This window comes from Hippopotamus amphibius, chromosome 6 (assembly GCF_030028045.1).
Source record: "Hippopotamus amphibius kiboko isolate mHipAmp2 chromosome 6, mHipAmp2.hap2, whole genome shotgun sequence".
NCBI lineage: Eukaryota > Metazoa > Chordata > Mammalia > Artiodactyla > Hippopotamidae > Hippopotamus > Hippopotamus amphibius.
Window position 1 is genome coordinate 35651980 of NC_080191.1, and position 23097 is coordinate 35675076.

Below are 23097 nucleotides of genomic sequence, written 5' to 3' on the forward strand. Positions count from 1 at the left end.
AGGGACGATAGTTTTTTTTCCCCAGAAATAAGATGAAAGATTTTATATAAGATATACAGAGAGAAATCCATTTTGCCAAAATAAGTCAGTTGGGCACTGTCAGCACTTTGTCATATATTGCAAAACTCAATGAACACACACATACATACACACACACCCTCCTATCAAAAGGAAAAAAAAAAAACATATACAACATATTCACAATCTGCCAATTTCAAAAAAAAAAATCTTGCAATATACTCTAAAGTATGCATATCTTACTTTCAGGCACTCACTTCTTTGTGGGCAGAGCCTAACAAAGGTATATGGGCACGCGCAGGAATTTTCATTCAGCGGGATTAACCTACAGGACATTTTTTAGAACATGGAATATTCTTGCTGTATAGAAATAAATATAAAAGAGCATGTGTTAAAACAAACATTTCACTTGTATGTGACACTGGTATAGATTAAATAACAAAAAAGTGTTTAAATCAAGTAAAAGGACCAGAAGTTAACTTTAGCTATCAACTGTATAATTCAGTGGAAAATAATAATAAAAGATCATTAAACCAAGACCTCAAATAAATTTAAGATAAGAAATACATGCTTTACATTAAAAAGCTATATTTTGTAGATGTAAATTTCATATACATGAAGAAAAAATCCACCAAAGTAACGATGTATAGCAGAATGCAATGCAAATCCATTCACTGTCACTGACATTTATTCTCCAAATATTTCTGAATAACACAAATGTTGGGTGGGCCACAAGCAGTGTGTTAATACCAGGGTTATATAATAATTTTTGAGCTATACTGGCTGGAAACCCACTACCTACTGTGTAATATTCTGGAAAAGATGGTGTTTAGCATAAAAATGTACATAATTTAAAGGCACTGAAAATCTTACTCTTTAAGTAGACTTAGCAGGGCTCTAAGTTAATGGTCCTTAAGGAGAGCCTGACTACTGACACCAACACCTACCAACAAAGATGTTCACCCTGGGCAGTGAGGAAACTTGGGTTAAGCAGAAACACAGTCTTCTTGGGACTTTTCCTGAGATTAGGCTCCAAGTGGATGCTCCAAAGCCTCTGACATCAGCATTCTATAGCGATGAACTTACACACTGTTGATAACCAAATCCTTACTAATAGGTTTCAAGATGGACTAGTCTTTCTCACACTAAATTCTGTTGTTTGAAAAGTGTTCTAGAAAGGCCCCATAATTAAAGAGGAATCATTCACTGGGCCCCTCACACCCACATCCAAGATTATAATACACCAAGTGCTATGCTGGAGCAAGCCCATACCAGCACCTGACAGTCAGTTATTAAAACTTCCAGCAATTTTGTGAGCCAGTTGTTAGCCACAGCCATTAAAAAATTAAATTATAAAAACTTATATTTGAATAAATTATACTTAAAACAGAGGTATTAACTCAAAACTCTTTACTTCCTAATTATTTTACTGTAGTTTATTACTATTACTATATTTATGTTTTGAGGTTATTTCCTTCTCTTGTGTCTGTATGGTGCAAATACTACCCAGTGCTGGGCTACCATACACCTCTTCCCAACTCTGTGTCAGTGATGTCATATTGGTAATTTGAAATTAGCCACAGCGAGGAGTATTTACATGGTGGAAATTGGCAAATGCTAAAACTTGAAATTTGGTGGGTTCTTTTTTGTTTTTTTAGAGTCAATTATTAAACATTTACCACCATCACCATGACTTTCTCATTTTTCCATGAACACTATGTGCCCATTCTTGGCAATTTTACCACAGTTAGCTTTCTGATCCAGAAAGGTCTAACTAATCACCCCCAGAGTGAGTGACTGTCCTTTCCCCATGTCCTGATGGTCCTTTCCCCAGGTCCCTCTCTCACTGTACCCCCCACTACGAATTATACCTTATATACTTCTCGATCCCAACTAGTCTGTGAGGTCCTTGAGTACAAGGACTTAGTCAACTTTTCCATCCTTTTGCCCTCTGGGCTAAACACACTGCCTGGCACAAAATGGACGTGCATTAAACTCTTGGTGAACTTAATCAAATTAACATGAAAGAACTGCGACAAGCTCTGCCATATACAGCTTAGTGAATGAAGAGGCCACTAGCTCAAGAGCCTCTCACAGGGATCTTAATCAATGACATGAATACACACAGCAATGCTGCCTGCCCCAACACGGTTTTGCTGAAAGGAAAGTGCTAATAATTTAGACTGGTATCTCCTATTCTAACAAGCTCAAAAGGATATTATATTTGACATGCTGTCATTAAAGTTTAAGTCTATTGCCATAATATACAGCATAGATATATCCTTTTTGTCGTTGCTCACATAAAAGACAACACTTGGTGCAGCTATAATCCCAACAACAATAGATGAGGGTGTCGACAACTCTAAGTCTCCACCTCAGAGGAAACCTGGCACTGGCACCTGAAAAAAGAAATGCTGATATGACATCCTGCCCCTCCTTTCTCTCCTCCTCTTTACTTGACTATATTTGAAAGCAACATGAGACACTCAATAAAATTACATGCTTTTCTAAAATGTGTTGGCAACCGGGGAAGCTTATGGTGTAATTATGAACGAGTGACGGGGTTGGATAGAGTGCTTCTATCTACTGCTGTCTGGACTCCAAACTGTGGGCAAACTGCAGAGAGACCAGGAAAGATCTCAAAGAGATACTTCAGTGAACAGCATGTGCTTGTGGGAAACCAGAGGCACTGCCCTATGGATTCCTGGACCTAAGCTAAAGGAGTGAACAGCCATCAAAACAATTCCCAGGCCCCACCTAGGATCTGCGTTCCTCTTAAGAATGGGCCAGGAAAGGACACAATCTACTCTCAGAATCCAAGATTTTGCCTTAAGAGCAAGGAGTCAGAGCACCTGATCCCTCAAGAGATATCTGCACCCAGTTATGGGTTTCTCAGATTCCCTTATGCGAAAAGACTGGACACCCAGCCTGAACCACACTAACTAGAATGTAGAGCTCCTGTATATATTATTATATTTACGTATACGGTCTATTATACATAGATCTGCCATTCTCAATTAACCTTTTTCTGATTCAGTATCCCTTATATGTTTGCTGTGAAATACATAAGGATCAGTCTGCTCTCCAAATAACTGGGTCATGATTCTGGAGCAGAGAACAAATAGTCAAGGTACACATCCCCTTTTTTGAATGGATCTATATTTAAAATTACATGTGCTACAGAAGTTTGTTTTTTAATGCTACAGAAGTTTGTTTTTTAATCTTTTTATTAAGACATAAACCTGGTCATACAGTGTACCCAAATGACAACATCTTAAGAAACTTTACTTTGTAAATGAAGAGGAGCTTATGAAGACACCTGCTACCACCAGGATCACAAAGACCCAGGTCAGTAGGAGCATTCAGTGAGGATACAAAACTGCATTATTACGGTAAACTGAATACTATAAGAGCACTTATTTCTGCAAGATTCAAGCCTGCAGTGAAAACAGCTTCTCTCATAAGAAAGCTAACAAGAATGTTCAATTATATCTGGAAAGCAAATATTTTCACAAGTATAACCCATGGAAAAGGGAAGTTTATTTCACTTAAAGCTAGAAGAGATGCAATAAGAAGGTGAAAGAGGACAAGAAATCCAAAGCTTGAATTGGACATGAAATCACTGTTCAAGTTTAGAATTTTCTCGGCACTGACTGGCCAAAGGGCAACCCTGCAAGTGAGCGAACAGTTGTCAAAAGTTCAACCAGCCCCACGCTCCATACAGCAGGACTCTAAAAGGGCTTCACCCTGTTGACAATGGCTTGAAAAAGCCTGAGGGTTTAAATGGATTTGAAACTACCTATGCTAAGGAGGACTAAACATCAACAAAAAGGAAAAGAAAACAAAAAACGTTACCTAAAATTCATAGGTAAATGGCTATTCTAAATGCCAGTAATACATTTAGTTACCACGTGTCAAATGCGAATGAAACAGCACAGATATCCTTTTCTACATCCTTTAGGTAAACAACATTCTTTAGGAGCTAAGGAGGCTCCCTATCTCTGCTTAATTCTGATGATCTCATTTCTAAATCTAAGTGCTGTTCCTAGACAGGACACTAGTTTCACTGGGATGGACACTTCTTAAAGTGGTACAGATTACACATCTCAACTTTCTGGTCAATTCTCATTTTAATCTTATTACCGAAGTAGAGTTTTCATATTTTAACTGAGATTAAATCTCCCAGGGGGTAAACTGTTTCACCAATGCCGCATATTTCCCACCTCCTCCAAGCTCCCTGAAAAACATTAAATGCATTTTCCACAGACTGTTTTAGGTATTTTATACCAAAAACTTGATCCTTTTCACACATTCACTCGAGCTCCCCAACGTATTACTTTTATAGTGTTTTTTGGTTTGTTTCTGTTTTTGTCATTCATCCTAAGATTCTGATTCTTAGGAATCAATGTACATTTGCCTCTTGTTTTCATAAACATTGAATTACACTCTTTATAGTGCTTGCTGCGGTCTTTGTTAATCGGCCGACGAGTTGATCTATTTCTGGCATCCTATTATCTACCTTCTGCTGGTTTTATTTTAAAGTAAAAGAAAATGCAGTTAGAAATTTTAAAAGATAACAGTATGGGATCAGGATAGTCTGCAAACAGTGTTTAATGTAGTCCAGTAATAACGATGATGATGGCCTCTCGCCTTCTGAGATGGACCACACTCTGTCTATGGAGTGTGTATCTCTAAATAAATGCACTTCTTACCTATCACTCTGTCTCTTGCTAAATTCTTTCTGTGATGAGACATCAAGAACCTGAGCTTCATTAAGTTCTGAGACCAAGAACTAAGGCCCCCAACCAGGTGGAGGATGGCAACTTCAGGCTGAGCACAAGATTCCTGGAGCACCCCCTGTTACCTCACCACCAGGCAATCAGAAGACAGGCACACACCCTACAGCCCTCACCCCAAATTTTGCCTATAAAAACTTCTTCCTAAACACCATCGGGGAGTTTGGGGGTTTTGAGCATGAGCCACCCATTCTCCTTGCTCGGCCCTGTAATAAATATTTCTCTGCTGAAAAAGAAAAAAAGATATAATGGTGATGATAATGATAAAGGTAAAATGAATGAATTTTATTAGTGTGCCAGGTACTCTTTTAAGTGCTTTAACTCAGTATTTCTCAAAACAAACATCTGAGATAGGTACTTGCATCACCCCATTTCACCAGATGTGGAAACTGAAGGAATGTGGTTGGGTCACATAGCAAGGAAATGTTGGAACCAGTATTCACACTCAGGCAGTCAGGTTCCAAAGTCTGTGATCTTCATTATTATGCTATATATTCTGTGAATGTCCTTTGTTGAATATGAAATGGGCATAAAATGTTACTGACTCGACTAAAACAGTTTTCTAATTTCTATTTTTGAAGCTTGGGTCTTTGTAATTTGGCAATTTTGATTTTACTTAGAAAACATTTACACGTCTCCAAAATTACTTTTCTCCTTAATTCACCCACTGAAGATCCTGTGGACCTCCTTTAATACAGATGTTCAGAATCTCCATTTCCTAGTAGGACAATAGGTGTATTGAAATGACAATACTGTTCCGCCCCTTCAAAATGATGGACCCAAGTGCCAGGAATAGAATTTGCTCTGCTTCCAAGATGCAGGTGCAGGGGCAGTTTGAGGGATGGTCAAGGTCCGCCCTCATTCCCGTCTGTCTCTCCGGATCCCCTCCCTAGCGGCTGGCCACTACTCGGAACAGCATGCCACACTGAAGCAGCAGAGAGGAGGCAGATCAGAGTCGAGGCACCAGCGGCTATTGATAGGCAGCTGCAGGTTGCAGCCAGTATGAATCTGCGGCCAGAAAAACCAGGGCGTCTGCACCCAAATGTTGAGGTTGGGAAGGCATATTTCCATACACTGTCCACTGTGAGGACGCCTCCCAGGCTTCCCCATCCTGCTTCCAAAGGGAGGAAAAGTGGGCTTCCAGAAATCAAACGTGCTCTCCCCTCTGCCCGAATTGTTTACTCTTCCAACTACTCAACTTTTGGAAATTTCCACTTGGTGGAATTTTACTACCATTGTGGCATATCTTGCATAATTCTTTTTTTGGTAGGCTTCTAGTTTTTTGTGTGTAGACTCAAGGATATGGAAAGACTGCTGACACACTGCATTGTGGACCCACAAATTATGAGAGACAGACTGTGGCTGTGAGACTTGCCAAGCACAGGGTTAAGGTCAGTCACAAAACAGCCCCAGGCTTCACTCGTGAGTTGCTAAATGTGGAGCTATGCAAAGATTACCGCTGCTTAATTGTCATAAAAGTCACATTTGTGCCCACCAGCATACCCAGGCTCTGCCACAGCACTGACACACAGTAGATGCTCAAATAAATGTGGACTAAATAAATCGATGCAAACCTTAAAATCATGCTCTCACCAATCAGGCAAACCAGCTCAGATAACAAGAGCATTTTTTCTCTCTTCATGAAAATATTCAAAAAGAAAAACTATACACACAACTTGCTATATATGAGCACAGTTCTTAAAACACATGTTCAAAAATTATCAGTAAAAATATTTTATAATCACATAATCTTTATTAACATATCTGATGAAAATACAAAAAGTATTTCAGAGCATTAAGAGACCGTGTGTGTGTGTGTGTGTGTGTGTGTGTGTGTATAAAATACATACATGTGAAAATGGATTTGGGGGTTAAGGTTTATGATACATAAAATTACTCATTGTTCACAAGAACCTTACAGACACTTCTTTTCCACACCACTTTCCCCAAAAACTTAGATATGCAAACAACTTAGATGGCAATGCATAACTTAGATATGCAAATATACAAAGCATCTATTGTTTTCATTTCTATTCTTCACCATGTATTTTGTGCCTTCAACAATAATTTATTATCCAAGTTTATATCCCCCCAAATTTACATTTTTATGGTACCTTCCAATCAGAAAAGTACTTTCACATATAATAACTCGATTTTACCTTTAAAAGTGTCCTACTGAGTAACTAGAGAAGCTATTAAAAATCACTCTTCATTGTAATATTCCCATTTTAGTGATAAGGAAATTAAGGTCAAGCAGAAAGGAATTACTCCAAATCTCAGAGCCAAAAAGTTACAGAGCTAAAATGGAACACAGTCTTATAGTAGCCCAATGCTCTGTGCACTAAAACGTTTTGCACATAGACCTGCAAAGAATCCTGCTCTCCCTGAAGGAGATCACTGTTAAACCCTTCACCTCACATACTCACTAAGTATTTAAATGCAAGTTTAGATAAAGGGGCAAAAACGGGTCAAGACTAGACAGCACTCTGCTTCAAACAACCAGGTTGTTAGGCAAATTATTACAAACATCACCATTCAAGAGTCACAGTTATCACACCTAATGAAGATATAATAGGGGTGAAAGAATCATAGAGAAAACAGGCAACGCACAGGGAAGAAACCAATAATTCATTAAGTTCTTTAAGATAACAGACAAAGGTGTGTGAAAGTAAACCTCCAGGGACAGAAGGAGGCGTGCTGAACAAACAGCAGTCAATAAGCTTCCTCCACAACCACTGCTTCACCCCTAAGTGCCAGGCCAGCTGCTCTGGCCAGAGAAGGGAGGACACTCTGGTCTGAACTGGCACAGCCACTTTTGGGCGCCTGATCCTCAGGAACAGCCAGCTTCACAACCGCCTATCTAACTCAGGCCCGGTAGATAAACCTCTCACTGTGAAAGGAGAAGGCTGGGCAAACAGCTGCTGCTTCTCTACGTTGTATTCATTATTCAGTACGTTCTCACCGCAACTCTGTCCGACATCCCGTGTTTTCAGATACGCATTATAAAGTTAGACAGCAGAGGTGAGAAGATCAAAATGATAAACAAGTTCACCTTCACCTCTTGAGTTTTTCAAACTCTGTTTCAAAAGTGAAGACTTACTAGGTTTTCTTTCTCTGTGTCAGTTAGCATCATTTACCACAGTAGCTTACCCTTTGGCATCTATGAAAAATAAACAAACACATACATGCAAACACCTGTTCCTGCACGTATATATGTAAATAAATCTTGTAGGATAACTGAAAAAAAACAAGCAATTATCTAAGACAGTCTCTGTCTGGGAATTCCCTGGTAGTCCAGTGGTTAGGACTCTGAGCTTCCATTGCAGGGGGCACAGGTTCGATCCCTGGTCTGGGAACTAAGATCCTGCAAGCCAGGCAGTGCAGCCAAAAATAAACAAACAAACAAACAAACAAAATGGTCTCTTTCATTCACATATGTACAAATTATTATAACCTCATACTTGGATTACTATTCTAATCAAACCCAATCATTGTCAGATTTGCCTTTGGAAACACTGGTTTAGGACTTCAGAATAAAAACTAAAATAATTTTTTAAAACCTTAAATAATAATCATCTACATAAATTACTATTAAGCAGAAACAATGCATATGTTGTAACAACAGTGACCAAATAAATCAAAATCTTGAGTTTGACCTCAAGTTCTTCCAAGCTATATGACTTTGGGCAAGTTATATTAAATGAAGGGGCATTAATTTTAAAGGTCCCTTTTAACACTCAAAATTCAGTCAAATTTTAATGTTGGACTTAATACTGAGGCCAAGAGAACACAATCATGAAAACAATAAAATGCATGCTTTAAAGCAGGGCTTAAAGATCGAAAAAGAAACACTCCCTGAATGATGAACAGCCGATCTGCAATGCACGCAAACCTGCTACAACCTGATGGCCTCCTTCCCCTCTTCCTCCTGCACCCCCTTCCCCTTAGAGACTAAAAGGCTTAGACCACCATGTCTTCCTGAGGTTACCACCTACTGGTCCAGAGCAGGGAACTATCTGCTCCAACTGTCTTTTCCCCACCCCTTCTTTTCAGCCCCTCTCAGAAGGATTACAAATACATATACAGGTGTACCCCTCTCTGCGTTCACTGCTCACGACTTATTAATTCTATCTCAAGCAACCACACTACGGTGTGGCTGCTTTTCCAGAACCTATCTCTCTATCTGTTGACAAATGATGGTTTGATCCAGAGTCCCCTCGCCCCCATCAGTCCACATGACCTGGTTGGGGGATCTAGGGCCTAACCCAGAATGCTAGTAAACTAAGCCAATCAGCATGCTTCCCCTCAGCAGCTAGAGATATGATTCACAGAATCCAATGCCAGTGAACCTCAGGGCCTTTGCAGATGCCCAGCGCATAGTTCACACTTTCCTATTGGACCAGAATCTGGGAGCTGCCAAAGCCACCTCGCTTCTACAAGAAGCCTAAGACTGAAGTTCTGGAGCACCCCAAAGCTAAGTTGAGGAGGCAGAGAAAGGTCATATCCAGTGGAATTTTGTGAACTCCTAAGTAAAGCTCCACCTGAATTGTCAGGAGAGAAAATAAATTCACCTTTTGTTGCAACCAGTCTAGGCTGCATTTTCTGCCAATAAGTCACCAAAAAAAAAAAAAAAGTCATTTCTACATCTGTGCACATATTCAATAATGAATCTTGGCTCTACTAGTCCCTCACACTGTCACCTGAGACAAGTCAATACTTAACCTCTCTAGGCCGCAGTGTGCAAAATGGAGATGATGCCAATCGTAAAGGATTATGGTCAGGATTTTAAATTATGAAAAAACACTGATCATAAGGCCTGGCAGGTTGTAGAGACTCAGTAAATGGCAGTTCCTATTGTTGTTTTGGCAACCGCTTTTTGCTGTCTCCTCTCCAATGTGTGGAGGAATAAATGAACCTAATTATTGCTGACAAGAATACAAGTAGAACTAGTACAAATGGCAAGCTCTAGAATTTGGTGTAAGTTAGAAAAAGCAACGTCAGACACTTCAGACTCTAAAGTTCTCCAAGACGTATGGAGGTAACTTTCAGAGTTTCTCTCCATCACTAAGTTCTCTAACACTGATCTGTCCACAAATTAAACCTCTTCCTTTGAACACTAGTGTCTAAATCAAGTAAATGTGGAAATCATCAATTTGTAGTTTATTCATTACTCCAATAACTATATTTTGCATTTTTAAAACAATCCAGGTTAAGCAGACTTTCACTTGCAGCATCAAACATGTAGAGAATTCTGCTCTGCACTGCCCCAAACTCCATCTCCTGCTATCACAGTACAACCAACTATTATGGGTTAACATTAATTTATCTCTCTTGTTTTTCATTAGTTTCTGTCATAACCATGTCATTATGGCAGTATTTTCTGAGTCACTAGTGAACGGCAAAAACAAATAGAGCAATCGTGATTTAATCAGAGACTTCGCTGTTCAAACAGCCAGCAGAAGTAGACACATTTAGAATAGTAAATGGATAACAAAACACACTTACAGGCTCATTAATAAGAAGGCAATTAGGTCTTCTGGGAAAATTCATTTTCTCAACGAATGCTAAAGCGAGCTATAAAATGCAAGTAAAATTGTGTTTTGACATGAATAGTGTACACTGTCTATTACATCATAATTTTTCTCTGAAGAAAACTGACAAGAATCTCTGTTCTTAAATACAAGCACAAAAGATAGTAAAAAGAACATCAGTGATATTTAATGCATTCTACCTAACTCTCATTCGTTAAATTTGATTATCCTATAAATGAGTGCCTCATTACAAAGATCCTTAAATTACACGTAGAAGAAAGAGAAATACAAAACAAAAAACTGCAGTTACTAGTTAAAAAAGAGGGAATACCGTTTTCTGTATCAACATGTCAACATGCAAAGTAGAAATGATTGGCATATATCATGTTTGGTTCCCCAGATAATATGTTTACCTTTAAATATTCTTATATAATACGTTCACAACCAAAAGTACCTGGCCTTATTTTTATTCTCTTATGATAATTTTTTCAAAATTGTCTGAGTATTCTTTTTAAAAAAAAAAACCTGAACAGTATTGTTGTTTTGATGTGTCTGGGGTGTTAAATTATAATTAAGTAAATACTGATCAGAAATATAATTCCAGGGAAATTTGTCTCATGTTGTAATTAATCCTTTCACAATACTCTTACAATTCTACAGTAAAGTGCATGTGGCAAACCTTTTCACGCTGAGCTTTCTTTGTCCTAGAGTAGTGGTTCTCAAAAATTAAACGTTCGATCACATCACCTAGGCATATATTAACATGCAGATTCTGAGTCCACAGGTCTGGGGTGGCTCTGATATGTGATCACAAGATCATCACAAGTTCCCAGGTGATGCAGATGCTGTTAGTTCACGGACCATAATTCGAGTAGCAAAATTCTAGGGCATCTTGCTGTTGATGAATCCAAGGATCATGAAGCAATCAGCCATCAACACTTAAATGGCCAGTGAGGGCGTTAGAAAGTCTTCCTCCCTCCACTCTTGAATTTGCCAAATGACCTAAGTCAAATCACATCCACATGAAGGAGCTGTGGCCAGTCTGCCACTTAAGCAGCTGCTAGGTCACCCCACCGCCCAACAAGGATTAGGGGAATTTCTGTAGCTGATCAGCTGCTGTCCTGGACTGGGTTTGGAGAATCAGCCTACAAGCAGCTGGTTAAGGAACAGGCTGCATTCGGAAGGGTTTATATAAATAGACACCAATCTGGAGTTCGTTTCTTATTTTCTCCTTTAAAGTATAGTATAGTGCAGGATATTATATACTATATAGTTCATATACTTTCCATTTCAGTTTCTTCATCTATGAAATTGACAAAATAATTCTCTACTTCCAAAACTCTATCTAGAATATAAATGTAGGAGTTTGATCCCATCTCCAGGTATCCTTGGTTTCCTTCGCACTAGAAACTTTGGACAACGATGTTCTATCATTGTTAAGATATGTGTGTGTGTGAATACACATATTTACATCTTTCCATTTTCTCAACAAAATAAATGCAAACAGTAACTCTAGACACTATTTTATTTGGATTTATTTCTATTTGAGGTCTTCTTTTGAAAATAATTCCTAGAATGACACCTGTAAAAGGACTCAGCCAGCACTGCTCTGTTCATCATTTTTACTAACAGAGCTCTAACTACAATCATACAAAGTGGAAACATGGATTCTTTCATTCAGGACCACTTAATTTGCTCCTAAAACAATTGTAAGTGACAAAATAATAAGCCCCTGGTAATTTTAATGGATTATCAACACACAGAGGAGGATGCCAAAAGCTCAGCCAGAGTTAAGTGGGGAACTGGCAGTGCCCACAACAGGATCAATGTGATCCTTACATCCCAAGCCCAATGTTTCCCAGAAGCTCTACAATCTGCAAAACCTCACAAAACTTTTTTAATTATGTAAGTTCAGTTTTTATTACTAAAAAACTAACTACAAATCAAAAGAATTCCTATAAGAATACTGCAGGAAAATATACGTTTCCCAATAGAATTTTCATGGAACTAATAAAATCTTTTATGTGGAACTATGTTTAAGAGCATTTTTCATAAAAACTCATTTCTACTAAGATGGAATTTGAATTGTGTAAACTATCTACCTCCAGAGTTCTCACTGATATCACATGTTCAAACATAACTTTTAAAGTTTTCCAAAGCCCAGATGTATGTCACTTATCTCAAGATAACAGGCAATGTGGCACTCAAATTTCTTCTACCCCCATTTACAAAAAGGAACTCAGTCTCTCTTCCACTGAGAGATATATAAGCATAAACAAATTCTCTGTGACATTAAAAGATTATTTCATGGATTTACAAGTTTATTTCTACCTTCAGTTGAAATAAAAATTAGCTTGATTGATGTACTTACTTTGTTACCAAATACTCGTTTGAGACATCATGAATTGATAAAATACCATTATTCAGAACTATGACAAACAGCATGAGTTTTGATGAAAAAAAACAAGTCATGTTCAAAAGCAATTATAACCTTTTTAGGCAAAAAGAAACACCATTTGATAAAGGCACACAAACCAGACACATATGATCAAAGGGTAAAGTCTGAGAGGAATACACAGAGGGAAGTTTTTACATCCACAGAATAAGAAATGAATGTGTTTGGGCAAAGGCTGATTCCAATAAACAAATCAAAAATAGGGCTTTTTTCCCTCTTTAGAAAATTAAATAAAAGATCAAACACACACACACACACACACACACACACACACACACACACACACGATCCCAGTGTTCTTTGTTTTAAGAACAATCTGTAAACTCCCTTGATATTTCCTGCTCTCAATCTTCCAACATTCCTCTTCCTGCCCTCCATGAAGAGCAAGTAGCGGAAATAGGAAGAGCACAAGGCAGAGGACAGTATTTTCCATGCCTCAGAGAAGCAGATCCATATTTAGCATGACTTACACTGTCTTTAACACCATCTTGAGCAGACCTAGAACACAGCACTTCAAAAGCATTAGTAGGCAACAAGCTAGTTTCTCTATACAGGACAGTATCACATGAATTAAATGTTTGTTAAAGGCCATAAAAAAACATGTAGTAAACCATCACTACCTGAAATATGAGATTAGGTGGGAGGACTGGCATTTGTTCTGGGTAATGGTTGAGTCATATTTACAGTTTTGAAGAACATGATCAGCACTGAAAGATATCTGGTGAAAACAGAAAGGCTGTGATTTTGTGTATCTGCACGTGGGGCTTTGTTGTTGCTACAGGGGAGAGGCAAGGAGTGTGGGAGAGGGGCAGAGTGGCAGAGAGGTTGATTTATTTTTCGAATTCACATTTATGAATACAAAGAGAAGAGCTGTCAGCAGCACACATGCCAAAGCCCAAATAGCAGCCAGACCTGCCTCTTCCCGTCTGGGTTGGCCAGACACAAAACGACATCTTGCAATCTAGGAAAATCAACAGAGTCAGATATACGGAGACTTGTGAAAGAAAAAACAGTCCCAGAAATGTCTGGTTATATATTATTAATAGTTTAGAACTTGGAGTTTTGATGAATTGAGGGATCGAGAGATTCTGGCCAATCAAAACCAGAACACTGAGAGGCAAACCTTTAAAAAGCTGTTTCTCTGATGTATCTTCCCAGTATAGATAAGCATAAGAGAAATTTAATTCACATACAGGGACAGCAAAGAGTCAGACACGGGGAAAGTGGCACTGCTTAGATGAGTAGCAAGGTCCTAAGGGATCAAGTGAGTAAACGCTTACAGTGAGACATGCCAGGAACCATATCTGAGGCAGGACCTGGAGTTGCATTTCCAGGCTCACATCATACTAGAGACAATAGTCCCTCTCTAGGTCACTGATAAGACTGCATCTAAAGAGCAGCATCTTTTTCTCCCACTGAGATGAAAAGGGTTCAGCCAATAGTTGAAGAGACAGCTAAAGAAACTGACTAAAAATAAATTTCTTCTATTGTTGCAATACTATGAATGTTAATAGTGACTCTTCCACAAGTTCAGCTCAAGTAAGGATTTACAGAAGTAAAAAAAAAAAAAATTTAAAGGATAATTTCTCTCACTGTGCTGATAAAATTATGGTCTGGCCAGCCTAGGACGTTTATGTTTAACAACAATTAAAATGAAAAAAAGAAACAATTAAAATGAATGAGTGGCCAAGTGACACACACACACACAACACACACACACAAAATCCTGCGCAGCCTGTGCTTACTAGGACAGACTGTGGGAGCAAGAAAAGACTGAAGTCAAGGCACTAAGCTACTTTATGATTACACCCCAGATATCTGCATAATGCTTAACAATATACAGTGCCGGCTCATGTAAACTATTTCACACCATCCTCATAAAAACCATAAGGGAAGGTCAGAACAGGTATTTATCCCCATTTTACAGATGAGAAAGCTGAGTCTCCAGTTACCTCATCTGTGACTGATTTTGTCAGTCATCTGAGTCCTAACACATAAAACTTTCTCACATTACGATATCAAGAGATGGCAACAACACAATCCAGTGAATAAACTTCAGTACATGTTTGTGCTTCTATGCCTCAATTTCCCCAGATATAACATAGATATGACACATTTTTTAGGTGTTGTTTTAAGTGAGCCATCAAACAAAGAACATAAGTTGAGATTCATAAGAGTTTTTGGAAGTTCAGGTTTTCAAGAGGCTCACCATGTAGCATTTTTACACTGTAACCCCAAAAGCTGAGAAAACAGTCCAACTGATGAAAATTTTCATAAAATTGTGGTTTAAACAAAGAAGACTGGATGAGTATATGATATGTCAAATATCCAACAATCTGCAGTCTTTCAAATTTTGCTTTTGAAGCTTACTACATGAGGAATACACGATAATATCTAAAATTGTAAAGTGGCCTGAGTGTAATTGTTAAAACATATTTTAGTTTAAAATTTTGAACATGTATTCATTTTACACTTTTAAAGTATGTTTATTTAAATTTCTCAAAATAAATAAAAGTTCATCATTTAAAGTAGAATGTAAGAAAAAAAGGCAAGAAAGCATACACCTCCAATCTCTGACTCCATGTCTTTGCAACAAATCTGACTGCCATAAAATCTGATGACAGCAGAATAACAAATGATTTAGGAAAGGCAAAAAATGGAAAAGTTTACAAAACAAACTTTTAATTTATGGAGAAAGGCAGATCCATAATCTGAACTGTGGGAATAAAAGACATTCATTTCTGGGCATATATACAAATCCTGAACAGCAAAATGCTGAGATACAGTCCTGTCAGAACTGCATTTATTAGGACTGCACATTCTTTCACTTAAATATAAAATAAGGTCAAATGTTTTGCTTTGTCAACAAAGAAAAGCCAGTCTTATTTAGTTCAATTACTTAAAACTGCATATCTAAGAACATAACTGTTCATTAGCGATATCTGAATTCCAGGGATCAGAAAAGCTCATCTGTACATTCTACTCAAGGAAATTTAATATTTACTTGCTCATTAAAGGGTAAATAACATTTGAAAGGAGAAAAAGAAAAATTTCTTTACTGAGAAAAATATATCCATCAACTGTTGAAACACTGATAGTTGCAAATTTTGAATACATGTAAGTTTAATCACGCAACTGGTAGAATTCCAACTTTCAATTAACAAACCACATGCCTTTTCAAGCGTAGGCTCTCTGTACAGTGTCCAACACTGTGCAGAAATCAATACCCACTCCAATTTGCCTGCATATAATGTCTTACATCAAGCAGGCTTCCCATACTAAGGGGCATTATATGTTAGAGATGCTTGCAGTAATGCTTACTCCAGAAAGAATTAAAATTAAGCTATCGGACCATTCATTGCACAGAACTCTTGTCCTCTGCGTACATCACCTGTATACATAACTTTTCCTGTACTCGCTGCATTTCATAATCCGCCTGAGTGCACAGCACATGCTGCCATCTGAATTTGTTGTCTAACTCCTTTTATAGAGTTCTAAAGGGGGAAAAGACGACGGAAGGGAAATAAACATTACTCCGGGAAAAAACGCTTTGAGTTTACTTCCAGGAAACCAGGCAGCCACAACAATGAGAGAAACGGACGGTGCAAAGTTCTTCCGTTTTCCGCGTCCTGTGGCCTCAGCCAGGAGCGCGGCTGTCGCCTCCCCCGTCTTCTCCAGCACCCCTCGGCCACCTCCGCGTCTCCATCTGCACCGCGAACCAAGGCGGCAGATGCGCTCGCCAGCCAAGCTGAGCTGGGTGGGCTGGCCAGAAAAGTTGTCCGGACCGGCGGGAGGCAGACGATCGCCCGGGAGCCTGCTCCCCAGCGTCCACCTGGTGAAACTTCAGAGCCCCCAGAGGAGAGAACGAAAGAAGCAACCGACAGGAAGGATGACAAAACTGGAAGGGAACGAAGGACGGGACTGGGAGAAACCGGCTTTCACGGACTTCTCTAAGTGGTTTTTCCTACAACCCAGAGGGCTAACTGGCGAGACCGCACCGCCTGCCTCCTTTTGGGTCCTCTTGGAGGGCGGCAGTCGTTTGCAGCCCCCATCACGCGGGCCGGTTCCTGGAGGAGCTGGGCCAGCTTCGCGGTGGCTCTGCCGGAGAAGCGGGCTCCCCGACCCGGCGCCCAGACCTCGCTGCCCGGGACGGCTCGGAGTGGAACCTCAGAATCACGTTTCAAAACATCTTACGGGCTCCGCCAACACACACACACACACGGAACCTACCCCGCGCAGTGCCCTAACCCGCAGGGCGAACCTAGGAGCAGCCCAACGCTGGAGGAGGAGAAAAGGGCTGGGGGAGGGACGGGGAAGTAGTTAGACAATAGTCAGGGGAGGTTATTCCCGGGACAAAAAGCACCTGGCAAAGCGCGCCGAGGTCAATCCCTTCGAGTCTCCACCTTTCTGACAATGGCTTCCCGGGGAAATTTTTTTTTGAATGCTCTAGCCGCGAAGAGCAACAAGCCCGCACCACGAGCAACAGGGCAGCCGTCCCCAGAGTCGTAACTACTTTTTCTTTCTCTCTTGGCCGGCGCGGTGCCGCCTGCGCCGGACGCCGAGGCTCCCAGTTTCCCAAGAAAAACACGGTCTCGCGCACCCCTGCACAGCCCTGCCCGCCTGCGCCCCGGGCGAGCCTCCGCCAGGAACAATGGGTCGCGACGAGGAAAGTTACCTGCGCCGGGGCGCCCGACCCGGTGCCCCGCGTCCCACCTGGCAGAAAGTCTGGGGACATCATCCCTCTGCCCAGTACCCCGCCGGGTCGCGAAAGCTTCCCCCAAACCCTTGCCCCCCGGCCCTGGAGAGGAGCCGGCTCCACCCCCGGCGAGCCCCGGGTCGGGGCATGCGTCGGGGCTCCGGACGCCCCCTCGGCCACTCACCTGCGGAGAACTGGCCTTGGGCCGACCCCAGCAGAGGCCAAGGGGAGAGGAGCAAGAGCGCCACAAAAGCAGGCAGCGCCGCCGCCGCCGTATCCATGTCGACTTTGGGAGAAGTTTCAAGCCGCTTTGCAAAGAGCTGCCGGGGGGATCGCAGCGAAATCCACAGCTGGGGGGCCAGCCGGGCCTGGCGGGGTGAGGGCGGGGAGTGGACAGCCGCCCGCCCGCACTTTTTCCTGCTCCGAGGTCGCCAAACTACCTCTGGGGCGCCAGCGTCGCCCGCGTCGCCGGCCAGCCGCGGCGGCAGCTCTCCATGCTCGGCAGAGGCTGCTCCTGTTAGTCAAGAGTTACTTTGCTCGGGGAGGGACGGGGGCGGAGCCGGGGGTGACGTCGCCCCGCGGGCTCGGGCCGCTTCTGAGGAATGCGGGCTCGGGCGCGGCGCCGCCGCTGCCGCCTGCCGGAGAGACGCGCGCCAAGCCCGGCCGCGCGCCCCGCGCTCCGCGCCGCCTTTGTTCGCCGCCCGGGCCCCGCCGTCCGCCGCCGCTCGGGGGCAGCGGGCGGGAAAGGAAACCCGCGCCGCGTCTGCCCTGCTCCTGAAATCGCAGCTTGAGAATCGGGAGTTGGGTAGGCAGTGTGGCCGGATCCCAGAGGACGAGCGCAGAGAAACCCCGCCGTCCCGGGGTTCTGTCCCCAAAGCGGAGGTCCCACCGGAGCGGTGGCCCTTAGGAAAAGGGGGGGAGTGTCAAAGCCCCCAGAAGAAACACCCACCTGCATCGCAGACTCTCTGTTCCCTATTCATGTAATAAGGAATAAGACACCCCACCCCCGTAGAAAACTTATTGTTCCTTCTTCATATAAAAATAAAACTTGAACCAAAATACACGTTCAGTAACTTTCCAGTGTGAACAGCTGGCATGTCTCCTTTCTGGTTTGTCATTTGCTGAATATTTGAATTTACTCTCTGCTTCACTGACTTTGCTTGTAGTTCTGAAACCTTCCGGCCTCTCTCCACTTCTTTCCTCAGGAAGAACCTAAGAACTGCATCGGGATTTATAATCCTTGCCTTTCACAAGGGTTTGCTAGAGCAGGAAAGGTTTTTTGTTTTGTTTTTAATATCCAAGAGCTATTTGAGACCTAAGTATTTAACAAAAGAACTTTACACCAACAATGAAAACAGCAACGAATGATTTCATCCCGAGGAAAATAATGCTATATTATGACAGTAAAGTATTTTACAGTTTGCTGCTTCTTCAGCAGCTTGAAGTGGTTTCACCATATGCCATGCTTACTTGCTTCTGTTAGAAGACTGTATAGTGAATACTTGATTCATTCTTGTAAAATAGCAAATAAAATAATGTCACAATTGAATAAACATAATTTTTACTCAGAATTTTGACGTCTTATATACAATTCCTAGAACAATGGAATCTCTTGATTGACATCTGTCACTCTTTATCTTTTGTATATCAAGACAATGTGACATTCAATTTAACTTAAAATTCACAGTTTACCAAGACACATTTTCCTTTTTTCGGATTAAGTATATGATATTAAAGACCAGATTTATGATAGAACTCGTTTTATATATATATATACACACACACATATATATACATATATATGTATATATAACAATCAGCAAGGAAAATACTTCTAAAAATTTGGTAATAGACCTTTGATTAATATGATTAAACATAACCGGGAGTCTTACAGCTGGCTCATTGGCGCACTGACCAGCCCAACACTTGTCAATTCAATTCAGGATTAAGTTCATTTTTCCCTAGGGTACAATGTAGAATTTTTTAAAGTCATTAACCTATGACTGTTAGCACGTCACTGTTCCTATTTCTTTGATTGAAGAATATTCCTAAGTCCTAGTTAACAAAAAACTGAAGGACATATATTTTCCTTTTAAAGGACCTAGCAGAACTTTGTAAAACTTAATGGTAATATGTCTCAGGAAAAACAAATACCACCCCCGCCATCCATATACTAATTAATCTCTCCCTCTATTCCTGAAAGAGAGTTCATGACTTGGTAGGTTTGTTTGTTTAAAAACACAGAAAGCTTGTTTAAAAATTGACATACAGGGCCCAGGACAAAGTGCACACAGTTCTAAATTGCCCATTCCTTGGGTCAGCTGACAGAAGATTCATCTCACTTTCTCCCTGCAGGAAGTAATCACAATAGCAAGTAATGTTTACAGAGTACTTACAATGTGCCAGGCACTGGTTTAAGATACATAATGTCTCGCGGAGACTTCAAGATATACAAAGTCTCCTTGAGTTCAGACAACAATCCTATGAGGTAAGTACAATTATGGCTCCCATTTGACAAATGGGGAAACAAAGGTAGAGATTACCTAATTTGCCCAACAGCACATATATGGGTAAGAAGCGGGGGAGTGGAAACAAAGAGGGACAAGGAAATCCTCAAATGGACTCTGCAAACTAGCACGGATGCCTTCTCACTAAAAATCAAAGAAATGCAATAAAACTGTTGGACAAGTAAATCAGTGTTTTTGTCCTTAGTGGTCACTAATGCTGGCCACAATACCTAATACTGGCCACAGTATATTGAAATCATTTGAGTAGAGAATATGTGTCTTCCACATAGTACTCAGCAAATTATTAGGAATTTACTAGGTCTTTGTTAATTTGAAAGAATGGATGAATGTATCAGTCAAACAATAGAAGTTAAATTTGGTATAACAACAACAAAAAAAGTCAATGTGTGTTCAAAAAATCACTAAAATGTTTGTATTCTTTAATCTACTAGCTATCCTAAGGAAATAATCCAAAATATGGAAAGTATTATAGACACAAAGGCATTTACCATTTACAAAAGGGAAAACTGAAAATAATACAAAAGTTCAACCATAGGCAGATTCATGAGCACTACCTGGATTGAGCATCTCACAGCCACTAAAAATGAAGGTATTAAAAACAAAAAAACAACAACAAAAAAAGAGCTTCAAAGTGGGAAAATGTTTCTGATAAAATGTTGGGTAAAAAACAATCAGAAAAAAAATCAGAAGACAATACAGATACATCTTCAGTTTGGGAAGGTGAAAAAGTTCTAGAGATGGATGGTTGTGATGGTTGCACAACAATGTAAAAACACATAATGCCATGGAACTGTATACTTAAAAATGGTTAAAGTGGTAATTTTTATGTTATACATGTTTTACTACATTTAAATAATCAGAAGACAAAGTCAACATGTACTATGAGTCCCATTTGTTTATTTTTGTTATTTCCATTACTCTAGGAGTTGGGTCAAAAAGGATCTTGCTATTATTTATGTCATAAAGTATTCTGCCTATGTTTTCCTGTAAGAGTGCTATAATGTCTGGCCTTAGATTTGGGTCTTTAATCCATTTTGAGTTTTTTTTTGTGTATGGTGTTAGGAAGTGTTCTAATTTCATTCTTTTACATGTAGCTGTCCAGTTTTCCCAGCACCACTTATTGAAGAGATTGTCTTTTCTCCATTGTATATCCTTGCTTCCTTTGTCATCGATTAGTTGACCATAGTTTATCTCTGGGCTTTCTATCCTGTTCCATTGATCTATATTTCTGTTTTTGTGCCAGTATGGTTATGGTGTATATTTTTAAAGAGAACAGGTTTGTAATCTGATTGTAGATTTACCATGAAGTAACTCCAGTCATAAATTTAGATCTACATTTGGCAAAATGGTTTGTGTAGAATCCCAGTTCTAGCAAAACTTAGCAGGTAAAATTGGAAAATAGAGTCTTCAGATCAAATAAGCTTGGAAAGCAAAGTTAAACAGTTTCCTTTACTATAGTTGGCTTTTTTAATGCAGAATTTTCCATGGTTACCAGTATGGTATTGTGCAAAGTGAATCTGTTGGAGGGAGGAAAAGAATACATTGTTTCTCAAAGTTTTGGACAATAGCATTCTTTAAAAGAGAAGTATTTCTCAGGATTAGAGTTCCAGGGAACAGAATTTGAGAAGCACTGTTTTAAGCAGCATTTAACATTTCGATGTCTCAATTTCTTTCTTATGAAACTGAGGTTAATCAATCAGATTTTTCAGAGGACTAAATGAAATAGAGTATATTTTAATATATATTTTTGTAAAGATGTAAATTTAGTTATAGGTATAAATACAAAAGGGCCTGAATGATATTAATTGCTGAGTAAATATTCTTTCTCTTGTTCCACTGAAGGATTATATACAAACCTGTACCCAGCAGAAGCAAGGTTTTATTTACCCGGTGACAGTCTATGAGTGTACCTGAATGTATTTATAAGCAATTAGATAATATTCTCAGTTTGTTAATAACAACTGATTGCTTATTATATGCTTTTCAGTTTGTGATGCCTTTTCACCCACATGATCTCAATCTATCCACTCCAACCCTGTGAAGTAGATAGGGCAGGTAGCATTATTAATTTTCATTTAACTGATAAGGAAAACCAAAGTTTAGAGGGATTAAAGTACTTGGCCAAAGTTTGACACTGATCAATAGCAGAGCTGTCACTCTGACTTGCATATTCTGATTCTGAATCTCATTTTTCCCCCATTCCCCGTGTACCTAATTCTCATCTCTGAAAACGTTCATTTAAATTACGTGTCAAAATTCTCAATGCCAATTGATCAGATAGAGCTTCTTAAGCTGGTGGATGGAAATGAGGTTCTATTTTCTCTTTGAAAGGAAAGAGAAAAAAAAAAAAAAAACCTAAATGCACTTCCTTACAGTCATAGCCTTGCATGGGTACGTATGTTGTCAGTAGAGTCCTCCAGGAAGGGAGGGGCAGGGAATTTTTGACCGTAAAGTCCTTGAACAGAACAGGGACTTCCAGAAAAAAAAAAAAAGAAAGAAAGAAAACAAAAAAAAAGTGTCTGTTATGCCTTTGAAAGCTATTGTTCTGGATGAACGTTGGAGACTGTAGGGCAAAGCCCACTGATTCCAGGGGTAGTGCTGGTACCTAGCCAGTTACTACTGAGATCTTGACACCAGAGCATCCAGAAGCAAATGGAATTGTGATAGCTATGTGCCTAAGTCTCTAAGGATATTCTTCTCTCTGTATGCTCAGGTAATTTTGGATCAAATGGAAATAAATGCATTGTATCAAACCCAGAGTTATTTTGTGAGTCCCTTGAACACTTTAAAATATCCTTAACTGAGGATTAGTTCAGAAAAGACTAGTCAAGATAATGCATGCTCCAAAGGTTTTTATCCAGGGAAGGAAAAAAGAAAAAAAAAAAATGTGAGCAGCTTGAGAGCTCAGTGTTGCCAATCTGGAAGAGCAATTTGCCTACAGCTGGATATAATTAACAAGCATGGGTCAAAAAGAAAGCCAATCATAAAAGTGTGAATTGGATTGCAGTGGAGGGATGGGACAGTGACAGTCACTTCTAGAGCTGGTATATTCTGACTTCAGAGTCTCTCCCCA

General features: G+C 40.1%; 1 protein-coding gene across 2 annotated transcripts in view; it reads right to left on the minus strand.

Annotated features, from left to right (window-relative positions):
* PTPRK (protein tyrosine phosphatase receptor type K) overlaps positions 1-18003 on the minus strand; it is a 535150-nt gene extending 517147 nt beyond the window's left edge. For both annotated transcript variants that reach the window (XM_057738295.1, XM_057738294.1), the window contains exon 1: positions 17681-18003. In XM_057738295.1, the coding sequence (XP_057594278.1) occupies positions 17681-17777 (97 nt within the window). In that variant the 5' untranslated portion in view covers positions 17778-18003. The remainder of the gene's footprint in view (positions 1-17680) is intronic.
* Positions 18004-23097: the final 5094 nt, after the last annotated feature.